This window comes from Gambusia affinis, linkage group LG11 (genome assembly GCF_019740435.1).
Source record: "Gambusia affinis linkage group LG11, SWU_Gaff_1.0, whole genome shotgun sequence".
Taxonomy (NCBI): domain Eukaryota; kingdom Metazoa; phylum Chordata; class Actinopteri; order Cyprinodontiformes; family Poeciliidae; genus Gambusia; species Gambusia affinis.
In genome coordinates, this window is record NC_057878.1 from 21,056,007 (window position 1) to 21,076,352 (window position 20,346).

At 36.5% G+C, this 20,346-nt stretch overlaps 1 protein-coding gene across 1 annotated transcript in view; it reads right to left on the reverse strand.

The window, feature by feature from the left end:
* Positions 1–5,632: 5,632 nt before the first annotated feature.
* The window catches only part of LOC122839931 (neuroligin-4, X-linked-like), a 28,129-nt gene continuing 13,415 nt past the window's right edge, over positions 5,633–20,346 (reverse strand). The window contains exons 6-9 of the mRNA XM_044131961.1: positions 19,058–19,271; positions 16,444–16,568; positions 11,180–11,789; positions 5,633–9,528 (exon numbers count right to left, since the gene is read on the reverse strand). Of these exons, the coding sequence (XP_043987896.1) occupies positions 9,121–9,528; positions 11,180–11,789; positions 16,444–16,568; positions 19,058–19,271 (1,357 nt within the window). The 3' untranslated portion in view covers positions 5,633–9,120. The remainder of the gene's footprint in view (positions 9,529–11,179; positions 11,790–16,443; positions 16,569–19,057; positions 19,272–20,346) is intronic.

A 20,346-nucleotide genomic window follows, 5' to 3' on the forward strand; every position in this document is an offset into this window, starting at 1 on the left:
TGCTCTGTAAATGTTCAAGTATTAGAATATTGTTTTAGAACCCAACTCTGCTTTTTACGCCTCCACAGCTGAATCCCTGAGGCATTTGTTTGCACTTGATTGTAAGTAGGGGAATTGGCTAAAAGGAGGATGAATTCATATTCATGCCACACTTTTCCCTCCCCTTCACAATTTCATTGGCCAACCAAATTAAATATCTATACTATACATTAAAGTTTGTAGTTTTCATTTGATAAAATGCAAAAAAATGTTCAAGGATGATGAAAACTTCTTTAAAGCACTGTTCATCAAAAGCAGGAGAAAATATTCCGTGAATTAATTTCATGTTTTTTCTCTCCTACATACTTGACCAGATAATATTTTTACCATTCAACATAAAAGTTTACCAAAATAAAAAAGGGTACAATATGCAAAACTATAGTAGTATAGCATGCAAAACACTGGTATGTAGCCTGGCATATGAAGTGTAATGTTGAAGCTGTGCTAAAGTGTTTTCTCAGGTTTGAAGCTGCTTTCCAGCTCCAACCTCTGTGGTTTAGCACCATTATGGTTTCTTAATCGTTACGCTTTAAGATGAAAAAAAAAAAAAAAAACATCCCACAAGCAAAATCTTCTCTCTAATCCCTTCTCTTCAGTTCATTTACCTCCTTAATAACCAGGAACAATGCTGACCTCAGCTGGACCTGATGAGTTACTGCTGTTGTTTACAGTCATGAAAAGCAGCAGGCAGCATAGATGATTGACTAATGTAGCCGTTCTCCCACAGACAAGAAGACTAACCGAGTGTGCAATCAGAGAGACAGGAACAGGTAGTGGTGAGACAGCAAAAACAATTCAGAAATGGAGTATGGGCTCCTAACAGGTAGGAGACTACAACGTAGCAGCAACAGGGAGGTGAGACAGACAGATGGTCAACAGGAAGTGAGACAGATGAGCAATATATGTGCTTAAGTGTCCCACACTTAATTAATTAGGGAATGGAAACACTGTAGGGCTTTTGGCTACTTGAATCATATGAGATAACCACAACAGCACACCCACACCACAAGAACAAACAGACCCAGACATGTGCAAAAACAAAGTGTGTGTAAGGACATGAAGGAAGAACTCTATTTCCCCTCTTTGTAAAGTCTTATTCAGAGATCAGGTAAAGAAAACAGCAACCAGAAAAAAACAAAAAAGCAAGTTGTTTGAGGCCAAAAGAACGGCAGTGGGCAAGGGTGGGTGTTAAATGGCAAGAGTGGGAAAGGATGAATGAAGAGAAGAGAGGAGGCAAAGAGCGGCTCAAAGCAGAGACGGAGTGAGGATCAGTTGGGAGAAAATGAAACCATTTGAGGTAAAGATAGATGGTCGCAAGGAAGGAGAGAAATGGAGTGTGAGATGGAAGAAAAGAGATGGATGCAGAGGGAGAGAGTAGGAGGAAGAGGAGGAGGAGGAGGAGGAAGTTGGATTTGATGAAGGAAGGAGATGTGGGGAAAGAGTGTAGTGAAGTGTAGTGGAGAGGAGAGAGGAGTGGAATGAGAGATGAGAAACAGGAAGCTGTGACCTCACATTCTCGGCTGCAATAACGCTTTGAAGATCATCTCAAGGTTGCTAGATAAGAGGGGACCCATTCAGACCAAAGGGGAGGCGGGTAGGGGGCAGTGCAGCAAAGGTGGGATGGTTTTGGGGGGAGGGAGGGAGGTTGATACTGAGCAGACAAGCAGAGAAATAAAAAGCAGGAGAGAAGCTGGTGAATAGGAGTGATGAAGACCATGAAGAAAATGATTCAAGATGCCCCTAGGTATGCATTAAGCATGTCTGCGTGGGTGTGCGTGTGTGTGTGTGTGTGTATCCATGCAGTGTATATATCACTTGTTGTGTTGGGAGATATGTAAGACTGTGCAGGTTTGTTTACCTGTGTGTACCTGTCTGTGTGTGTATTTTAGCATTTCTCACTTTCACAACAAATGCTAACGTCATATGGACCCACTACACCTCATGGGGCCCAAATCCCAGGGTCCATAAGGAGCAGTGTTGTTTTAGGGTTGGGGGTGAGCTTTGGGACTAAAGTGTGAATTGAGTTTAGGTTAGCTTCAGGGCTAAGGTCAGGGTTAGGGTGCAGAATTGAATGAAAAATGAATGGAAGTCAAAGCAATGTGAAGATAGAAAGTGTGTGTCTTTGTGTGTGTATGTACATCTAAGTGCACAGTTTGGCAGAAGTGATAAAATGCTGGGAGCCTGCCAGCCAATAAACAACCAGGCCGGCTGTGTTCCATTCCTTAATGAGTTACTCTTATCAGTTACCCCACGCTCCTCTCCTCCTTACATGCATCCCTTATTTATTCTCTATTACATTATCTTCTTCACTCTTTCTCCTGCATATGTCCTATTATCCTTCGTCTTGCATCCTGCACTTCTTCGTCTTTTGTTATTTTCTAGTTCAGCTGCTGCTTTTTTCTTTGTCTAGCTGCTCTGCCTGTGCCTACTCACTTCTGTTAAATAATAAAAAATTTAAAAAATCACAAGAAAATTACTTTATCGTATTACAAATTGTGAAATGTGACACAAGTAAATATAATTAATTTAAACATGAAATTTGATGTGTCATTGTCTTGCATTTAGACTGCTTTTGATCATATTCCATATTATAACAGTGTTTGGGTATGTTTGACAGCTGCTTAACTGCCCTAAACAGGACAGCTCTGCAGGGACAGCTGAGACTGTAATTACTTTTGGATGTACTGCCATGATATTTTGCTCAGAAAATCATGTTCGCTTGAGAAAGGTTAATGAGTCTGGTGATCTTTTGTCTCAAGACCAAATTGTTGCAAAATTAACAGCTGCTTCAGCTGTAATTTCCCTAAGTAATTGTAAGCCAGTTAACACACCAATTCTATTATTTAACTCAAAACGTCACTGGGTGTAAAACACAGCTGCACAGAGAGAACTGTTCTCAAGTCTTCTTTTTTTATTTATTTTTCTCTCAATATGGACCATGTTTAGTTTAAATTTGTATAAACCCAATTTATACATATTTGGTTTTATTGATGCATAATTTATATATAGTTTAGTGAGTTGAATATTTGGATCCATGTGAGTGTTGAAGACTATTTCCTGTACCCCAACTACATGTCTGTCATTTAAAAACAATCTGCAGCAAACAGCACAGAACAGGAGTTTCAGGCTGGTGACAAAACTGACTGTTGGTAAGGGTCAAACATACATCTAATCCTTTTCCACTCTTTGTTAAACTGCTGTCATACTTTCCCATCATGCCTTTCTAACATAATAAAAAAAACATGATGTGGACAGATTTTAAAAACAGCAAGTCCTGTCACATTTTCTATATATATGCTACTGTTTGGAATAGTATGTGTGTACTGTTTTACCATTGCCTTCCATAATTTTGAGTAGTACTAATGCCTCAAAGGCAAGACTGAATCTGTGAGTTGTTGCAGGAAGACAATGGTCTATTAAAAAAAAAGAAACAAAAAATAAAATCTTTCCCCAAAGCACAAGTTGATGTTCTTTGGGGGAAGATTTTGAGTTGTTTGGCCACAAAACAAACATCACCACAATTGTCAAGAACTTTTTTTATGTAGATGATTGTAGCGAGCCAAATTAGAGTTGTAAACAACATTGTTTCAAAAGTGGTAAAATAGTGCTGGTAATTACTTCACAGGGTTATTTTTGAGTGAGTTTAAGACTATTGACTTAAACTCACTTTTAATCTTTCAACTGAAAATATTTTTAAAAAGCATAGATTTTTTCATAACTTTCTCAGTTAAATCTGTCAAAATACAATTGTAATAAGGAAATATTTGAAAATGTATAAAATATTCACATCTAACACACTTTTCTAATAGACCCATAGCACAAAATGAGTCTATTTAGAGGTTGAAATTTAAACCTTCAACAGTAGAAACTCCTCTTAAACTTCTTTGTCAATCAGTCAATTGAGGGTTTTTTTTCTCTCTCTCTCTCTACTACAAGTCTGAGCAGATATATCACTTTCTATAAACATAAAATGTCCATTTATTTGAGGGAGGAGTGAAATCCAAGACAACCTGCTTTTATGTCAAGAAAGGACCACCCAGCTCACCCACCAACAACACCATTTGCCTCATGGACCACAATTTAGCTCTGATTAATCAATTTCAGTAGCAAAGCTCAGGCTTGATAACTTGATAACCAGCATGACAACATGGAGTAAATTAAAATCTCAAAAAGTAACACATCTTTAAAAGGAATTTAAAAAAATATGGAAAAACAAAACCCTTGACATCTATTAGTCTGGAAAGGCTTAAAAAGTCATTTGGAACAACAGCAAACCACCATGAGGTCCATTATCTACAAATGGAGAAAACACCTAGGAAATGTCTAAACAGATAAAATAACAAAAGTGCTTCTGTTTCTAATTGACCTTTGATTTGCCTGCTGGGGAGGTAATAGCTGCTAAGATATACAAAGCAAGAGTGTTTTCAGTTCTGAACCATTCCTAACAGGCCTTGACATTAAGCAAAGGAACACCTGGTCATGGATCCAACTCATGCATTCTGACATGGTGCCTTCCACAAATCAAATTAAGTGGAGTTAATGGGATTAGATGAGGGACACAATGTTGGAGACATCAATCTGGTCTGGAAGTCAGCCATAAGTTTAGTTTGTTGACATCTAACAAGGTCTGCTTGGCCAGCTGACAGTTGGTGGTGGTTCATTATGATTTACATTTATGTCTACTAATTGCCTCTGCAGTAGTGACTTCAGTCAGATGCAATTCAATTCTCTCCAATCTCAGGTAGGGCTTTACATTATATTTGACTTTAATCATGGTCACATTTTTAGTCTAGAGTATTACAAAGAACTGCAATATGAGGTCAGCCTATATATGTGAAGAGCTGTGCTTTCAAGCTAGTTTGCTCCACATATTTGACCAGTTGCTTTCATTCTGACCATCTTCCTACAATCCTTCAAGTACAGAAAACAGTGAAGCACCTGTACTAATGGATTCAGCGCCTCCTATTTAAGTGTTTACACCTGTTTGCAGCGTTTCACCATTTGTTGTACCATTACCTTGCATTTGCACCTGCTGGCCACAGTAGTGAACTGTGTTGAAGCAGCATGCTGATGCTGACCTGCAGGGGCTTTATTTGGAAATAAATATCACAGAAACACAAACAGGACAGACTGCTGGGCCCTAGATATCATTAATTAGCAAGTATAATCCCTAAAAGCAGATGTTTTGTCAATGCTTAGTTAAGCTAATACATAAGCTTAGCTTTTATGTGTAGTATTGATTTTCTTAATCTTAAAGAAGAATCAGACTGGGATACTTCCTCAGTGGGATGTCCTCTAGCATACCCTAACAATGTAAATCTAAATGTAAACAGATCAGAATTTATATAACATTAGAAGTTATTTGACATAAATAGTTGTGTAATAAACATACCACAGTCAGTTCATAGCATCAAAAGATGAGCAGACCTTTCCTATAAAACACATAAAATTCTCAAGCTGGGGATCATTTTTTCACTGGCTCAAATATGATGATTGTGTATGAAATGTAAACTTCTGATAAATATTTTTTTTATTTATTCAGAATGTGGGATTAAACTAAATAAGTATTCTGCTTTTAGATCTGCAGATGACATCGAGGAATTTATGTTTATGAAAAGATACAATAAGTTTTAAATCTTATTCTGAATTCTATTATATTGGACAGAATAGTTTTGGTTTTCGTTTAATTTTTGTCTAACAGATGTCCATTTTTGTGGATTTAGATGTCTATTTCATTTTGTCATAAAGTCCACAAAATCTACAGATATATGACCAAGCTCAATGTTCATCCACAAAAAAACACATGACCATAAGCTTTTTGTTACATTGCTCATATATTATTGATCTGCTACTTGCATTTTTGCAAAGTTATATAGTCTGAAGATTTTCTAATTCCTATAAATAAAAGAAACATCAAGTTACAGAAAGAAAAAAACCCACAACAAATTAATTTTAAAGTAAGCAAATATCTAATTTAAACAGTGTCATACATATTAGAACAGGGACAGTAAAAATGTAAAATGCACAAAAATTGTAAAATACTGATATTTTTATTTTTCAAAAATGCAGCAGAAATGTTTTAGGTTTGTCACACGCCATTCGTCTGCTGAGACGGCAAACCCATAAGAAGAAACAAATATTCATCCAAACATCCTTTAAATATTACTTTTGTATCATTTTGTAAAAGTTCTTTGTTCGCCACAAAGTTTTCAGCAATTTTAAATTTTTCACATATTCGGTTAACAAGTGACTAGAAAAACTCAGAGGAAAACTAATGAGGAAGTTACTTAGAATGAGCAGAGATTATATAGGTCTCAATGTGACAAAGCTGCTTGTGGTCACACATGTTGAGGCTGGGAAGGAGAAGGAATGGAAGGACCGGACTAAAGTTGGATGAAGGAAAAGGGCTGGGAAACAAATGCAGGATAATACATGAATGCTGCAAAATCTTTGCTAGGGCACTTGGTTGAGTTACTGGATATGAAGTCATTACGGGTCCTATAATCATTTTGGTTAACTGGAGCACAGCAAAAGGCTTGTATGTGGTCTCCATGGGAGCTCTTTAAGTTAAATACTTTACTTATGCATGGAAATTGTTTGTAATGGATTTGAGAAATGCTTGATCTCTAGTGCTAATGACAAAGACCAGTAACAACCATAGCCCTCCTACACTCACAGTGAAGTCAACAACAAAAACCTCAGAACTGTCATTATGTCCACAAGATGATGGTCAGAATTTCAGAGATAGATTGTTTTAATTCAACATTTTTAATAAAAAGAAATTATCCTGTTCGACAATATTAAGGCTTAGGAAGCAGCATGTTTGGAGCCTTGTTTTCCCACAGTGTTACGTTGCTCTCATTATAACCCAAAGCTACTTTATCTTTACCTCATTAATCAAAGCTTGCTCCAAGGTCGCGGAAAGTAAACCCAACTTCAAGCTGTAAAAAATTGATTTTAGAGAAGTTTTTTTAATCAGGGCCAGGATTTTTTGTCAGCACTAGGTAGTTTAATCAGGGGAACAACTTGGAAAAACAGCGGCTCTTCGTGAAGTGTAAATATCAAGGGCACAGTGCCTTTCAGAGGTATTCGTACATTTTTATGTTAAAACCACAATCTTTAAAATACTTTATTATAACATATCAACACAAAGTTGTTCAAAATTGTAAAATGGAAGACAATTTATGAATTAATTTTTTTTTTTTTCTTTTCAAAAAAACAACTGCAGATCCACATTTACTCTGATAAGACCAAATAAAATCTAGTGTGCAAACTTTACCTAAACCAACAGACAGTGCAAAACAGCATTGATCTGAGAAGCAGCCAATGGTAATATGTAAACTGATATGTAATATATAATTGCATCAAATTATATCAATGTGTTAAAATGACCCAGTCAAAGTCCAGATGTAAATCCATTTGAGATTCTATGGACTTAAAACCTGACGATTACATATGATTAATCAAATTTGAGCTCTTTTGTAAAGAAATATGTACAAAAACGATTCTTTAAAACAAAAGGTTTCTATTTGTGCAAAGCTGACAATGACAAAAGATTTACAGCTGTCAATGCATAAAAATTTGCCAAATCTTCCACTTTCCAATGATGTACTACCCTGTAAAATGTCATCAAAATAAAAAAAAGTTTGTGATTGTAACATGAAAAAAGTGAAGTTTCATAGATTTAATTACCTTTTAAGGATCTTTTACAAGAAATAATGACTCATTGAGTTTTTAAAACATCCCGTAAAATTCTGGGCCCCTTTAATCATCTGTTTCAAAAACCTCATTATGAGTTGAGTTTCAGAAAGGAAAATCATGTAAGAACAATCAGGGACGAAGGGATAAAAGGTCAAAGGGTTAATGGTTTTTTCTTTTTGTTTTGTTTTTTTGTTTTTTTTTTGGCTGGTGCTTAATCATCAAACCAATATTGCATTATCTACACAGTACTAGCTCATTGATCAATGTTGAAAGAAAAAATGGCAGGATGATGTGTAAATATTCTATAGTTCAGCTGCTGAACAAGTATCTATACGGTCACATAGGTAAAAAACAAAAACATCTCTAAAATGATTCTGCATAGCAAATGTAGCTTTTATATCAACGTACTGTGTAAATATTACAGCAGGTGAGATGGAAAGACAGCCAGCCTTGCTTTAGGACATCTATACAATTATATATTGAAATGAAAGCAATAATGTGGTTAAATAAGTCATGTTTTAATGCAAGTAGCAAGTAAATGCTATAAATCATAATATATCTGTATCTTTCCATTCTATTTACAAGAGTTAGACACATAGCTGGTTAGAGTGACTCCTCCGGGAGTCTGGCAACGCTTCAGAGGCCCGTTCTTCATCTGAATCTAACCTCTGTCACTTGGCATACTTTCCATGTTGTTTTTTTATATCTCTATCCGCTTTCCTTGCTGTCAAATCTCACTCAACAAAATCTTTATCTCCCTTACAATATTTTTTTTCCTACAATTGATATCGTCTTTTAATCCTTCTCTGTTTTTTTTATAACCATCCCTTGCTTTTGTCTTTTCTTTCCATCTTAGCTTAGTTGGATCCTTGGCAGATAGGGCCTTTGATCTATTTTAATGAAAAAAAAAATGCTACATTCACATTTTAACAGGTTGTTCAAGTTGACATCAGCAGTCTGTGTGTGGTACTTCTCGACTCATTTCTACATTTGCGTCTGATCTCCTCACTTCCAGGACAGTCACTCAGGTGTGGTAGTAGAGAACCAGAACTGACCCACGTACCCTTTATCTTCTTCCTCAGGTGTAGAAAAAGCTGATTTAAAATCCAGAGCAGGTCTTGACATATTGGGTTGCACAGAGTTGTGTCTCTGGGGAACCCACTTTAACTGCAGTTACCCAACATGCAACACACACACACACGTCTGCCTCCTCATTCTGAAAGAAGTCTCTCTGTGGTTCAATCTGTAACAATCCTGCAGGGTAATTATTAGAGGTATTTCAGTCTGTTTTATGCATGTGTGTGAAGGCGTGTGTGTGCATGTGTGGGTGTGTTGGATTGTGAGCTGTAGATCTGTGTGTTTGTCAGTGTCTGGCTGCGGTTATACACGTGTGGTGGAGTGTGTGTGTGTGGAGATGTGTGTGTGGGGCAAGTGTGTATTACTATACGGGCTATGGTGTGTGTATCCCTGGTGAGGGTGGCCCATCCTCATCCCAGCCACCGATCCTGGTGTCATTGGGGTCATTGGTGTTGCAGGAGTAACAGGGTGTGACCCCGGGGTCACGGGCAGCGAACCCGGGGTCAAGGAGGTCATGAGGGGAACGTCATCTGGAGAGCGGCGCAAGGTTAGGGTATAATCAGGTGGACAGGTGAGTCGCACAGTGTCCAGTGTGCTGTAAATGTCCTGGGTGTCCAAACCGTCCAGGGCATCAAGTGTGTCCAAAGTGTGATGGTGGTGGGCGTTGTTTCTCTCATCCGCTGACGCAACATCACACTCAAGCTGCTTCACCTGAAACATGAATAGCAGGAAAGTAAGCACAATGAAGGTAAAGAAAAGAGAATGAATTTTAGAGATTTTTGAAAACCATTTTCAATAATAAATGCAGATTCAGTCAGTGTACAGCACCAAATGATGGAAATATGTTTCGTCTTTTGGTGACAGAACAATGGTTCAACTTCAATGAACCTTAAAAATAAAAATCATTTGCTCAAGTTTGATATTAATGTTGATTTTTTTATATGGACAGTATTATTTATTTTTATTTATGTTTAGTATTTAATCAGAAAATAAAGCATTTTATGGCAAGAGGCATTAGATTGCTGAAATAGTAAATATGATATCAAGATATTTATCTTGATTCATATCTGCTATATCACCTTCCTAATATTGTTGGAAATGTCTTAATTTTCAAATTCAAATAAATAGTAGCCTAGCAAATCTTCATTTGTAAGGTTTTAAGAGACAATTAGCACTACAAAAGAATTTACCAGAATGAGTATTATGGTAGTCATAATTTTATGAAAAATAATTCTCTTTTTAGAGGCCCCTCATACTGCTTGTCCTTCCTCTAACATAATTTTAAAGACAATTGAAGCTCACAATTAGCTGCCATTGAGATTTATTAATCTCTAAAAATATCAATAGTGAAGACATCACATTATTAGTTCATATTAGCTCCTATGTTATGGTGCATTCACAAATTGAAAACAATAATTGGATTTTTGTATCTACTGAGCACTAAGCTAGCCAGTAAAGAGGAAAAAACTGTTCTTATTTCATTAGCAGTTTTGCAATTGCTTCATCCATTCAAGCGACATTAGATATCATTTGGTCACCTCATTTAAGCTCTGCTATAAATCAAAAGAGCAAACTCACACTGTATCTTAATATCACTGGTTTTCAGACTATAAAACTTATAAGGTTATTCCAGCAGGTGCCTAATTTGCATCTGAAACCTGTAAATTAGCATATCAGTCCTCAACTCAAACATGGATCACAATACTGTGTGTAAAAAAGAAATTTTCTTGTTTTTTGTTTTTTTCTTACATAATCAAAAAGAAAATTTTTAAATAACAGAACAGATTGTCTAAGCAGCTGTGATGCTGAGCAATACAGTTGAATTGCAAATGATTAGAAATTGTCTAGCATAAAAAGTATGTAAAAAGCTTTTACATACTCAGCGTAATATTTTTAACCAAAACACAGCAAATACAGTTGAAACATTCAGTGAATGAATTGGAGGCAATTTGCCGCAATTCAAGCCATTGTACATCCACACACGTGCGCCCATCCGAACGCTCTCTGTCATTTTCGCACTGATAATGTCCTCTGATGACAGGCTGTGAGTCAGAAGAGCGATCTGCCAGCAGCTGTGCTTCCGGCAGGCCAAGAGTTTAGTAAATCTTTCCTCACATCCTCAACCAACTTAATCTCAGTGATTGACTAGTTCTGTATAACTTTTGTTGTTATGTAGTCCACTTATTTATGCAGCATTAAACTAAACCCACGCTTCAATATTAGTTATTTTTTGCTCTAACAATTTTTGTAGAAAACCTAACACAGAAATCTATATCAAACTCATAACACAGCCAGTTAAATTAGATCAGCTTTGAGAAGGTGCACATGGGGCTATTTTAGAAATAGACAGAAGATTACTCACCTGTAATGACATCAGCCCCTCCCCCTGCAGGTGGGCTGCAACATCTGCAGGAGTTATGTCTCTTCTAGGAGGAGGCAGCGGACGTGGTCTTCTATGCTCAAGACGTCTTTTGTCTTTCTTATAAAGCAGAGCCGCGAATGCCAGTATATTGAGAAACAGCAGTGATGCTCCTACTGCTATCGTAACTGAGAGTTCAGTCGAGTAGTCCTCATTTGGGATCCGAACTCCACTTTCCCCTCCGTCCTGGCCCAAAGCAGACTCCGGAGGCTGTGGCGTTCCCCCTTGCGAACTTGGATGACGTGTGCTTATAGGAGGCCAACCTTTGGATAGACGCTTGGTGTAGGAATAAGGCGTATCATCTTGTGGAGAGGGACTGTGTGTGAAGGAGGAAACAGATTGCAAGAGTTCATTAACATGATGCAAGTGAGGAACAAGCTGGAGCCAGAAGGAGATCTTGGTGGCGCGGTAGTGGTCTCTGACACGGGGCTTGAGGCCGATGTGGAGGTACAGTTGCTCTTTGGGGGTGTATTTAGACCAAGCAACTTCTTCAAAGCGATTGGGCTTTGTGTGGATGAACTTGGTGTCTTGAGGAACTGGCTGGTTTGGATCCCTGAAAAAAGGAAAAATACTGACAGGTAAATCATTGTGAGAACATTCAAAGTGGGCTGTTTTAGTTTTAAGAATTAAAATGTCTTATTTTAAATTTCTTGAAATATTTCTTGAATTAAATGCTTGTATACTATCTAATGTGTCAGAAGCTTCCAACATTCACTTTCCTTAATTATCTTCCCTTTGAAATTGAAGTTGGTCATACACGTGTGCATTTTGCCATAAAGTAAAAATAACAACTTTAGGGCAGTATTGATTACTATAACTTAAGTAATATTTAATGATGATCATCCAGGCATTGAGAAACTTTTTCTTCTATTTTCTCAAGTTTTTCCGTAGTCAGTAACAAGCTAGAACCCTATAGGCATTTTCCAATACTATTATTCTTTCTAGTGAAATGTGTTGATTTTCTTTTCTTAAAAAACCTAGTTCTGGAGAATATTAAATACATCCCATGTTATTCTTTGCATGCACAACTGTTTACTCAATGAAAGGGTAAAAGTTAATGCTTCAAGTAAAATTACTTTCATTGAGGACTTACACAATTGTTTTTAGTTTTGATAATGAGATGAGCTGATTATGAATATCTGCAGGTTATAGTACTTGTAACCAATGATCCCTTGAAAGTAGCTAGTATTCACTGAAATAAGTAGAAACTTAACTGGGACATCTATTTGGTCTTTAAGGATTCGATGGACTGAGATAACTGTTTGAACGCATAAATTTACATTAGATAAAATGATGCAATAAAGATCAAATGGAATTATTCTAATGCACCATGTTCAATCTCGTGTGGTTCAGATGTTTTTTTGAAAATGTACCATTTATATTTGTATTTATTCTTTTGAAGTTCTTAAATCTAGGGGAGTCCAAAAAAGCTTGTGAGCTTCTTCTTAGCCGGCCAAATTCCTCTGAGGGAATTGTTTCTCTCAAAGCTGGCCAACAATTTCACACTGACATCCATCCAATCAATATTAAGGTGACATGAAACAAACTACTGGCAAGTAAATTCTCAAAGGATACATTTTGTTTTTGTTGTGGGATTTTTTTTTTTTCCCACTGAACATAACTCCAAAGTGATTTGTGGAGATCACTGACTTTTCCTGGTTATGTAATAGTTGGACGCTACAGCACAAACACATAAGACTGAGACAGCAAGAGTAAACAAAGATATACATTCGGGTATTTATAGTAGAAAATATTCAATTAGTAATAAAAGTATTTATTGTTACTAAAGATATTATTATCTACAATACTGAAATAATAAAGGGGGGAAAAAATCCATCTTCCTGAGACATGAACACAGACTTCCTCCACCTTTTAATTTAATTTTTTCTTTTCAATTTGTCAAATTATAACTACAAACATCAATGTATTATATTGGGATTTTATGTGATAAACCAACACAAGTGTTGATTTTGGTGGCCTGAACACAAATGTGTGTCAAAGTTTTCAGGATTTATTTGCAAACAATGTTGAAAACCATGTTTATCCCATCGCCCCCATACTTTACAATTATATACCATTTTGTGTTGATCTTTGACATAAAATCCTAGTAAAATAAAATGAACTATTAGTTTTTCACAAATGTGAAAATATCAAGTAACATTAATATTTTTGTCTGACAACATATTTGCATCAATCAGCATATAGTATTTGCATTAGCAGTCAAACTATTTTAAAATGTAAACAAATTTTGAAATTAAAATGTCATTTGCTGATTTTGCTGTATGAGCAGAGCAGAAATGCTGCTATAGTGGGAAGCCCGACCAACACCCAAGCAAGTGCACAAGCTGAGGATTGATACACCCACGCAGCTCACAAAATATACATCTGGGAGCGTCGCCTCGCCGGTTAAATTGAGCTGTCGCAGAGTTCCATCATCGTCTGTGGCGCTCTCAGCAGAGTGGAATCTCTTTTTCAGAGAAAGCTCCCCATTGATAATTGAAGGGTGAACTGAACTCTTCACATCCCTCCTTTAGTGATTTTTGCTCTGCGGCTTGCTATGGTGGTAATGATAATTCAAGCTGTGCTGGAAACTCCAAATCTAATGTGATGTCACTGCTTTAGTGCATCCACATTAGAGATATGTTTCTTTATTTCTTTTTCACACGTCAGAGTTAAATCTCTAAAAGCACTTTTCCTAATCTTTATGTTGTCAGAAAGCGAGACTGTTTGTTTAGATTAGCAGCTACACTGAAGATGTATCTATAAATCTAAAAAGATGCCAGTGGAAGGAGTCTCAACTGAATTAATTAATAGTAATTTCTCACTTCTGTTGGTTTATTCTCAGCTATTATATTTGTCTTTTAGAGTGTTAGAGTAAAGAGATAAACAAAAGTCTTATCAGTGCCTGCAAAGGTAATCACACCCTTTCAACATGTTCACATAATGATCATAACATTCAAGGGTTTCATGTGATAGATCAACCAATGCATCACTGCAAATAGTTGTTAATGTAAAAAATTACTGCAAGATAGCCCAAACTCAATCAGATTGGAAGGAGGGCTATGACTCAGATTGGCAATTCATTCTAAATCTCAACATCGATTAGGCCATGAGAAAACCAAACCAAATCCATCTCAGTCTCAAGCCTTTAAAATATCTTCTTAAAGTGTTCCTCCTAACGTCCTCCATTGTCCCATCAACTCTAATCAGCTTCCCTGTCCCTGCTGAAGAAAAACATCTCCCTGCCACCACCATGATTCATATGGGTAGGATGTTTCCAGTGTGATGTTCACTGCTAGTTTTCAACCACAAAATTTTTTTTCCTGTGGAGGTAGATGTTCAGACTTGGTCCCATCTGACAAGAGTACCTTCTTTTTATAAGCATGCTGTCTTAGGTGTCCCTAACATAACTGCCTGATGACAGATGAAAATTTTGACAGCATTCTTTATGGCTACTTTCTTTTTGCTAACTTTTTAATGAAAAGCAGATGCATAAAAGTTTATGTTAATGGTGGTGGAGTCCTTCTGGACAGATTCTCTGGCTTTTGCCTATAATCCACAAACATACAATTGCTCTCTATACAATGGCCTTAAGAGTGATTGTGTAAATTGCTGTTTGCCCCATGAATCTCCTTGTAACTTTGTGATGAACTGGTGAACTTTCTAGGGTTATACCCCGCCTCTCACCCAGTAACTGATGGAAATAAGCACCAGACCGGCCCACAAGTCCCAGTAAGACTAAACAGATGGACTGAATAGTATTTTCTGAGACACTCAAAGCTTCTGATTCTGTTTTATAACCTAACTATGCTTTATACTTCTCCACAACTGTATCTGTGGCCTGCATGCTGTGCTCCTTGTTCTGCATGATGCCGTTTGTTCACTATTGTTCTCTAACAAACCACTGAGGCCTTAAGTGACTTCAGCAAATCATTACTTGCTCTGGATTTTATTTAGAGGAGTCAGAGTAAAATGGATAAATGCTGATTGATTTTCCTCTATTACATGTTTATTGGTAAAAATATTTAGAAAACCATGAATGTGTTTTCTTCCACTTTGCATGTGTACACCTCTTTGCTTTGGTCAACCACATAAAATGTACATTGTGGTCTGTTGTGCTATATGAACAGAAATAAATAAGGGTTAAAATGTTTGCAGGGCAATGTATATAATGTCAGATCTGCAAAGTTTAAAAGTGGTATTTTTTTTATACTTATATTTCTCTAAGCCACCGGCAGATAATTTCATTTTCAGTTTAATAAATTGAATCCTCTAGCTTTAGGCAGTACTTTTTCATTTAACATTTTGAGTAAGCACTCCGTTCCGCAGAAATGATCGAGTAGAGAAAAGAAGAGAGTAGGTTACTTCAAGGCCCTGAAAAAAATGAAAAGGCCTTTCAAGATTTTGACAGTACATCACAGTGCAACCGCTGCCAAAACAATCTGCAGTGCTTCTTCCATGATTTTATTTGAATAAGTATCTCCTCATCATCCTAAGATGCTTTGAAGGAGAAACACAGCACATTCCTCACCTGTCAATTCATTGTTTGTTCCTATTAACACTGTTTTCTGCTTTAAAAAAACTGTCTTCATAGTGGAAACTCCCCTTCAAAATAAAATAATTCCACAATGCAAAAAAAATATATATGTTATGAATAAAAATGCAATCCTGAATGTCAGTTAGCAATAAAAAAGAAGATATGTGTGTCATAAATCACTTTGAGTTAGCCCAAAGAATTAAAGCTAGCGTATTAAGAACTGCACAGTGAAGAGGCACAAAGCTGTTTATCTTAATAACAACATTGACTTGAATCTTGGCCGTCTCATTTTAAGCTTGGATGAGATTTGTTCCTGTAAATTCAAGAGTGAGCTGTCCACACTCACACAAACAACACTGCATGTTGCCAAACCCTTGTCTCTGTGAAGTCATACAAAAAAAAAAAAAAAAAAAAACGAGGAGGAAAAAATCAATCAGCACACTTTATTTTACATTCGAAAATGTGATTAAATGTCTGGGCCTTCATTCATTAAAATAAGATCTCTTCTCCTCGTAGGCAAGGATTAGATATTGATATCGCAGTAAAGCTAATTAGCTGAAGAGATGCTTTGTTTTCATGAGTTTTTGCTGCACAAAGAAAATGAAAAACCCTGTCAGTGGGATTTTCCGTCTGATTGATGTTTCACATCACTGAACCTTTTTCAGCTTACCCTGTCTTGGCGAAGTTGGTCCAGTAAGTCATTACCACTGCACTCAGCATCACGTCGTTCTTGGAGAAGTTACAGTTGAACAGATCAGTGGGACCCACCATGGGCACGCCGAACACATAGGGCACCTACACACACCAATACACATGCTGGATTAACCTACACAATACATCCAATCCCTGCTTAAAATAAGACAATCTTTAAATTACCTTAAAATAAAGCCTCTAATTCATTTGAAGATTTAAAAGGATTTTCATGTAAGTCAGATTTAGAAGACAATAGATACTTCTTTTTATATATATATAGAATAGGCTTAAAGCCTTAAAGCAGAATAGCATCAGTGAGCTAAAATTTCATAACCACTCAAGACTGTATTTGAAGTAGCCTAAAAGAAAATTAGAACTCAGCTCCTTCTCTCTCTTCAGACTTGAATGAAAAATGTGAATAAAATGTTCAAAATTTCCGCATTGAAAACAACTGGCTACACTGCAAAGCAAATGAAAATAAGGGGGGAGAGATGTGGAATCACATAGAGCAAATTAAGCACATTAAATCCTTTTTCATCTTTAAGGGTACTTGTTCAACTGATGAAGCATCCAGCAATTGCTGTTTTCTAAGCCTGGTACTGTTCTCGTTTAGATATTTCTTGCAGTAATTACATCTCTGCTGTAATTAAAACAGGTGATTAGGGTCTTTTTATTTTTTAATTTTTTTTTGCTTTGTTTTGCCTTTTGCTTAGAATAGCTCTCCAATAATTATAAAAATCAACTGTGAAACACAGTTCACATTTGTATTTTTCAAGCAGAATTTTAAATTGATCTATTTTTTGTACCTTTTTGCCTGCCTCAGATTTTATTAGTTGCACATAAAAAGTGAACCCACACCAATAGCCGAAAGTATCAAAACATAGACCAAGAAAAATAATTAAATAGTTTTTTTCACCCTTATTTGACGTCTATTTTGTACAATTCATCTAAAAAAAATAATAAAAAAAATATGTGTTGGAAGGAAAAATGTACAACTCAAATCTTAGTATTTCTGCTGTGAAGCTTTTTGAACAATTTTTGAAGAGTTCATCAAGCAATGGATTATTTTCTGACATTTCCCAAATACTCTTGAGTATTATTTCTCCTCTTTTCATTTAGCTTCATAAATTAACTTTTATTTAGCAGGAGTGTACTTAACCTGTGTTGCTGTAAGCCTTTTAAATGAAAACAGTTTATGAGCAGTTGAGTGTACTTTAAATATTAAAGTTGTACTTGACACGAGGATAAAGTTGAGAAAACAGATGTAATCTATTTACAAAGGAATGGTTATTGGATTTTGAGATCATCACAGATCAGGCACTCATTATTAACATGAAAGTTATATTTATTAAGGGCTTTAATTGATATGTTTAAACAGTTTTTTTTTGTTTGTTTGTTTTTTGTTTGAACTTGTGAAATGTGTAGCATCAATGCAGGATCAAAATCTTACATACAGACTGACATTTAAACATTCACCTTGCCTGATTTGTATTTGGATGAATGTCCCTCATAAAGCCATAGATGAAGTTCAACCTTTTTGGAGCCATCAACAACCTTGTAACTTAATTCTGCTAGAGTATTTGGCCACTCCTCTTATCAGAAATGGTAGCTCAGCTGTGAAGCATGGTCCAAACAAGTTTAATAGGGCTGAAGTTGGCACCCTTCCAGAGCCTAAAATGTTAGCCTGATGTATTCCTTTCAAAACCAGTGTTGTTACATGGTTTTGGGATCTATGCTTTGTTGAAACATTCAGTTGTCTCCAATTTTTTTTTTGACTCTGATGCTAAATGTCATTATTTATATTGCTCAGGGGCAACCGAGTTACCACTAAAGCTCAAGTTTATCACACACTGTAAGATGCTGGAACACCATGAAGCCACTTAAAAATCACATTTGCCGAGCGACCAGCTCTGAAATCGACACCTTCAAGCGGAAATGAAATTAGCTGCTGTTATTGGAAAAGTACCTTTTGGTGAAATGTTTTATGGTAAGACGAGATCAAGATTGAGCTTTCGGGCCAAAACAACAGAAAGAGAGTCAAGGTAAAACCTTTAAACCCAAGAAGACTATACAATCTCTTATGCACAACAATGAAGATGGAGGACTACACCTAATTTTTTATCTTCTCCTCCACAGCTTTCATGCTAAAACTTTGGCGTGGTGGACCAAACAGAAAATTATTAAACAGTTTTTTGAACGAAGAAAGCAGGCAAAAATATTAAGCTCTCTAGATACCTAAACCTCAACCTTATTGGAAATGTAACGACTATCCCTAAAAACCAGAAGAGACTTAGCTTTATTGCAACTAATAATACCGTTCCATTCTTACCACAATATGACTTTTTTAATACTGTGTAGGAAATACTTAATTTCTAATTTGTGCACCAAAATTATGGAAGTTGTGTATTGTATTGTCATTCCATTTTGAAAAATTATCTAAAATAAATCATTAAAACCCCAAAATGAATCACATTCATGCTCATAGTGAGTGTATCTAAACATCTACAGATATATTCTCTTTTTCTTAACATCTAATATCATCTCTTTTGGCAAATCAAAAGCAAATATTAGGAGAAACACAGCAGTCTTACCTCATCACCATGGGCAGAATCAGCCCAGGGTGGCGTGGCATCACTCTGGCAGTGGTGGTAAAAGGAGTAGAAGTAGGTAGGAGACCCATACTGTGCATGGAGGTCTGCTGTAGCAATGGCTGGCGCCACCCACTGGTGATCTGTAAAAAGTGCTACCAATGTCTTTCGACGAGTTTCTGCGTTGTCGCGGTCTGCCCAGTCAGTGTACATGAACCTTCACAAAACATATTTGAAATCACCTTGCCGCTTGACTAAACAATATATTTCACATATACTAAATAATTCGAGCTCCTAGATACATTTTCTGCATGGTCAAGTATTTACTTTTAATGCAGTAGCTTTCCAAAAGTTGGAGTCACAGATGGTTTGTTTAAGTTATTAAAAATAAACAAATGAACTTCAGGTCTTCCCTGCTGCTCAATGAGTACAACGCTTTCAGCTTGTAAATAGTACTGTAAGCTGGGTGGTCACGCCAGTGCTGGCAAAGCAGTTTTCTAACAGCATTTTATTGCTAAAAGATAGTAAAATAAAGGACGGCATCTACACGGAAGTCCTTGCAAAAAATAATAATAATAAAGATTGGCTTGGCAGAGTATTTTGAAACAGTGAGAGACGACAACTAAAATGACAGATCAAGTTAAATGCGCCCCACCAAACACACCCAATGTGTGTGTAACCAACAAATAGCCAACAAGCGTTCAGTGAATCTGGCTAAATGCTAAATTCATTAATCGTGCACGTCTACCGTGACATTATATAGCTGAGTATCTGAAATCTTTAGAGGGTGGTTTTACTGCAGGGAGGAGGGAAGTACAGAGGAGTTGAGAGCAGAATGATGATCAGACCAATGAGTACAACAAATTGACTAATAGATGTTACTGTCCAGAAAGAAGTCCAGCGATCACTGTGTTACTTGGCAACACAGAGCTTTGTATGCACAGTAAATTATGGGAGTTTATGGGCTACAGTTGCTGTGTGAACAATATATCTGGGACTGTAATGCTCAGAGATAGCTGTTTTATCAACATTTTTATTCTCAGTGAGAGTGGATTTTTATTTATTTCATAGTCTATTATTTTTACCTAAAGGCCATTGACACCTGATGGCATTGAAGTGGTTCGTTCTCCTCAGTATGTTAGCAACTTGCAAAATTCAGTTTGTAAAGCTATAATCTGCATGTCTGACAAGCATCCAACTGCAGGCTAGCTACTTAACTGTATTATTAATCAGCTGATATCAGCTTGTTGTTTTTCAATAAAGGATTTAAAGAGAAATGGGTCAGACTAGAA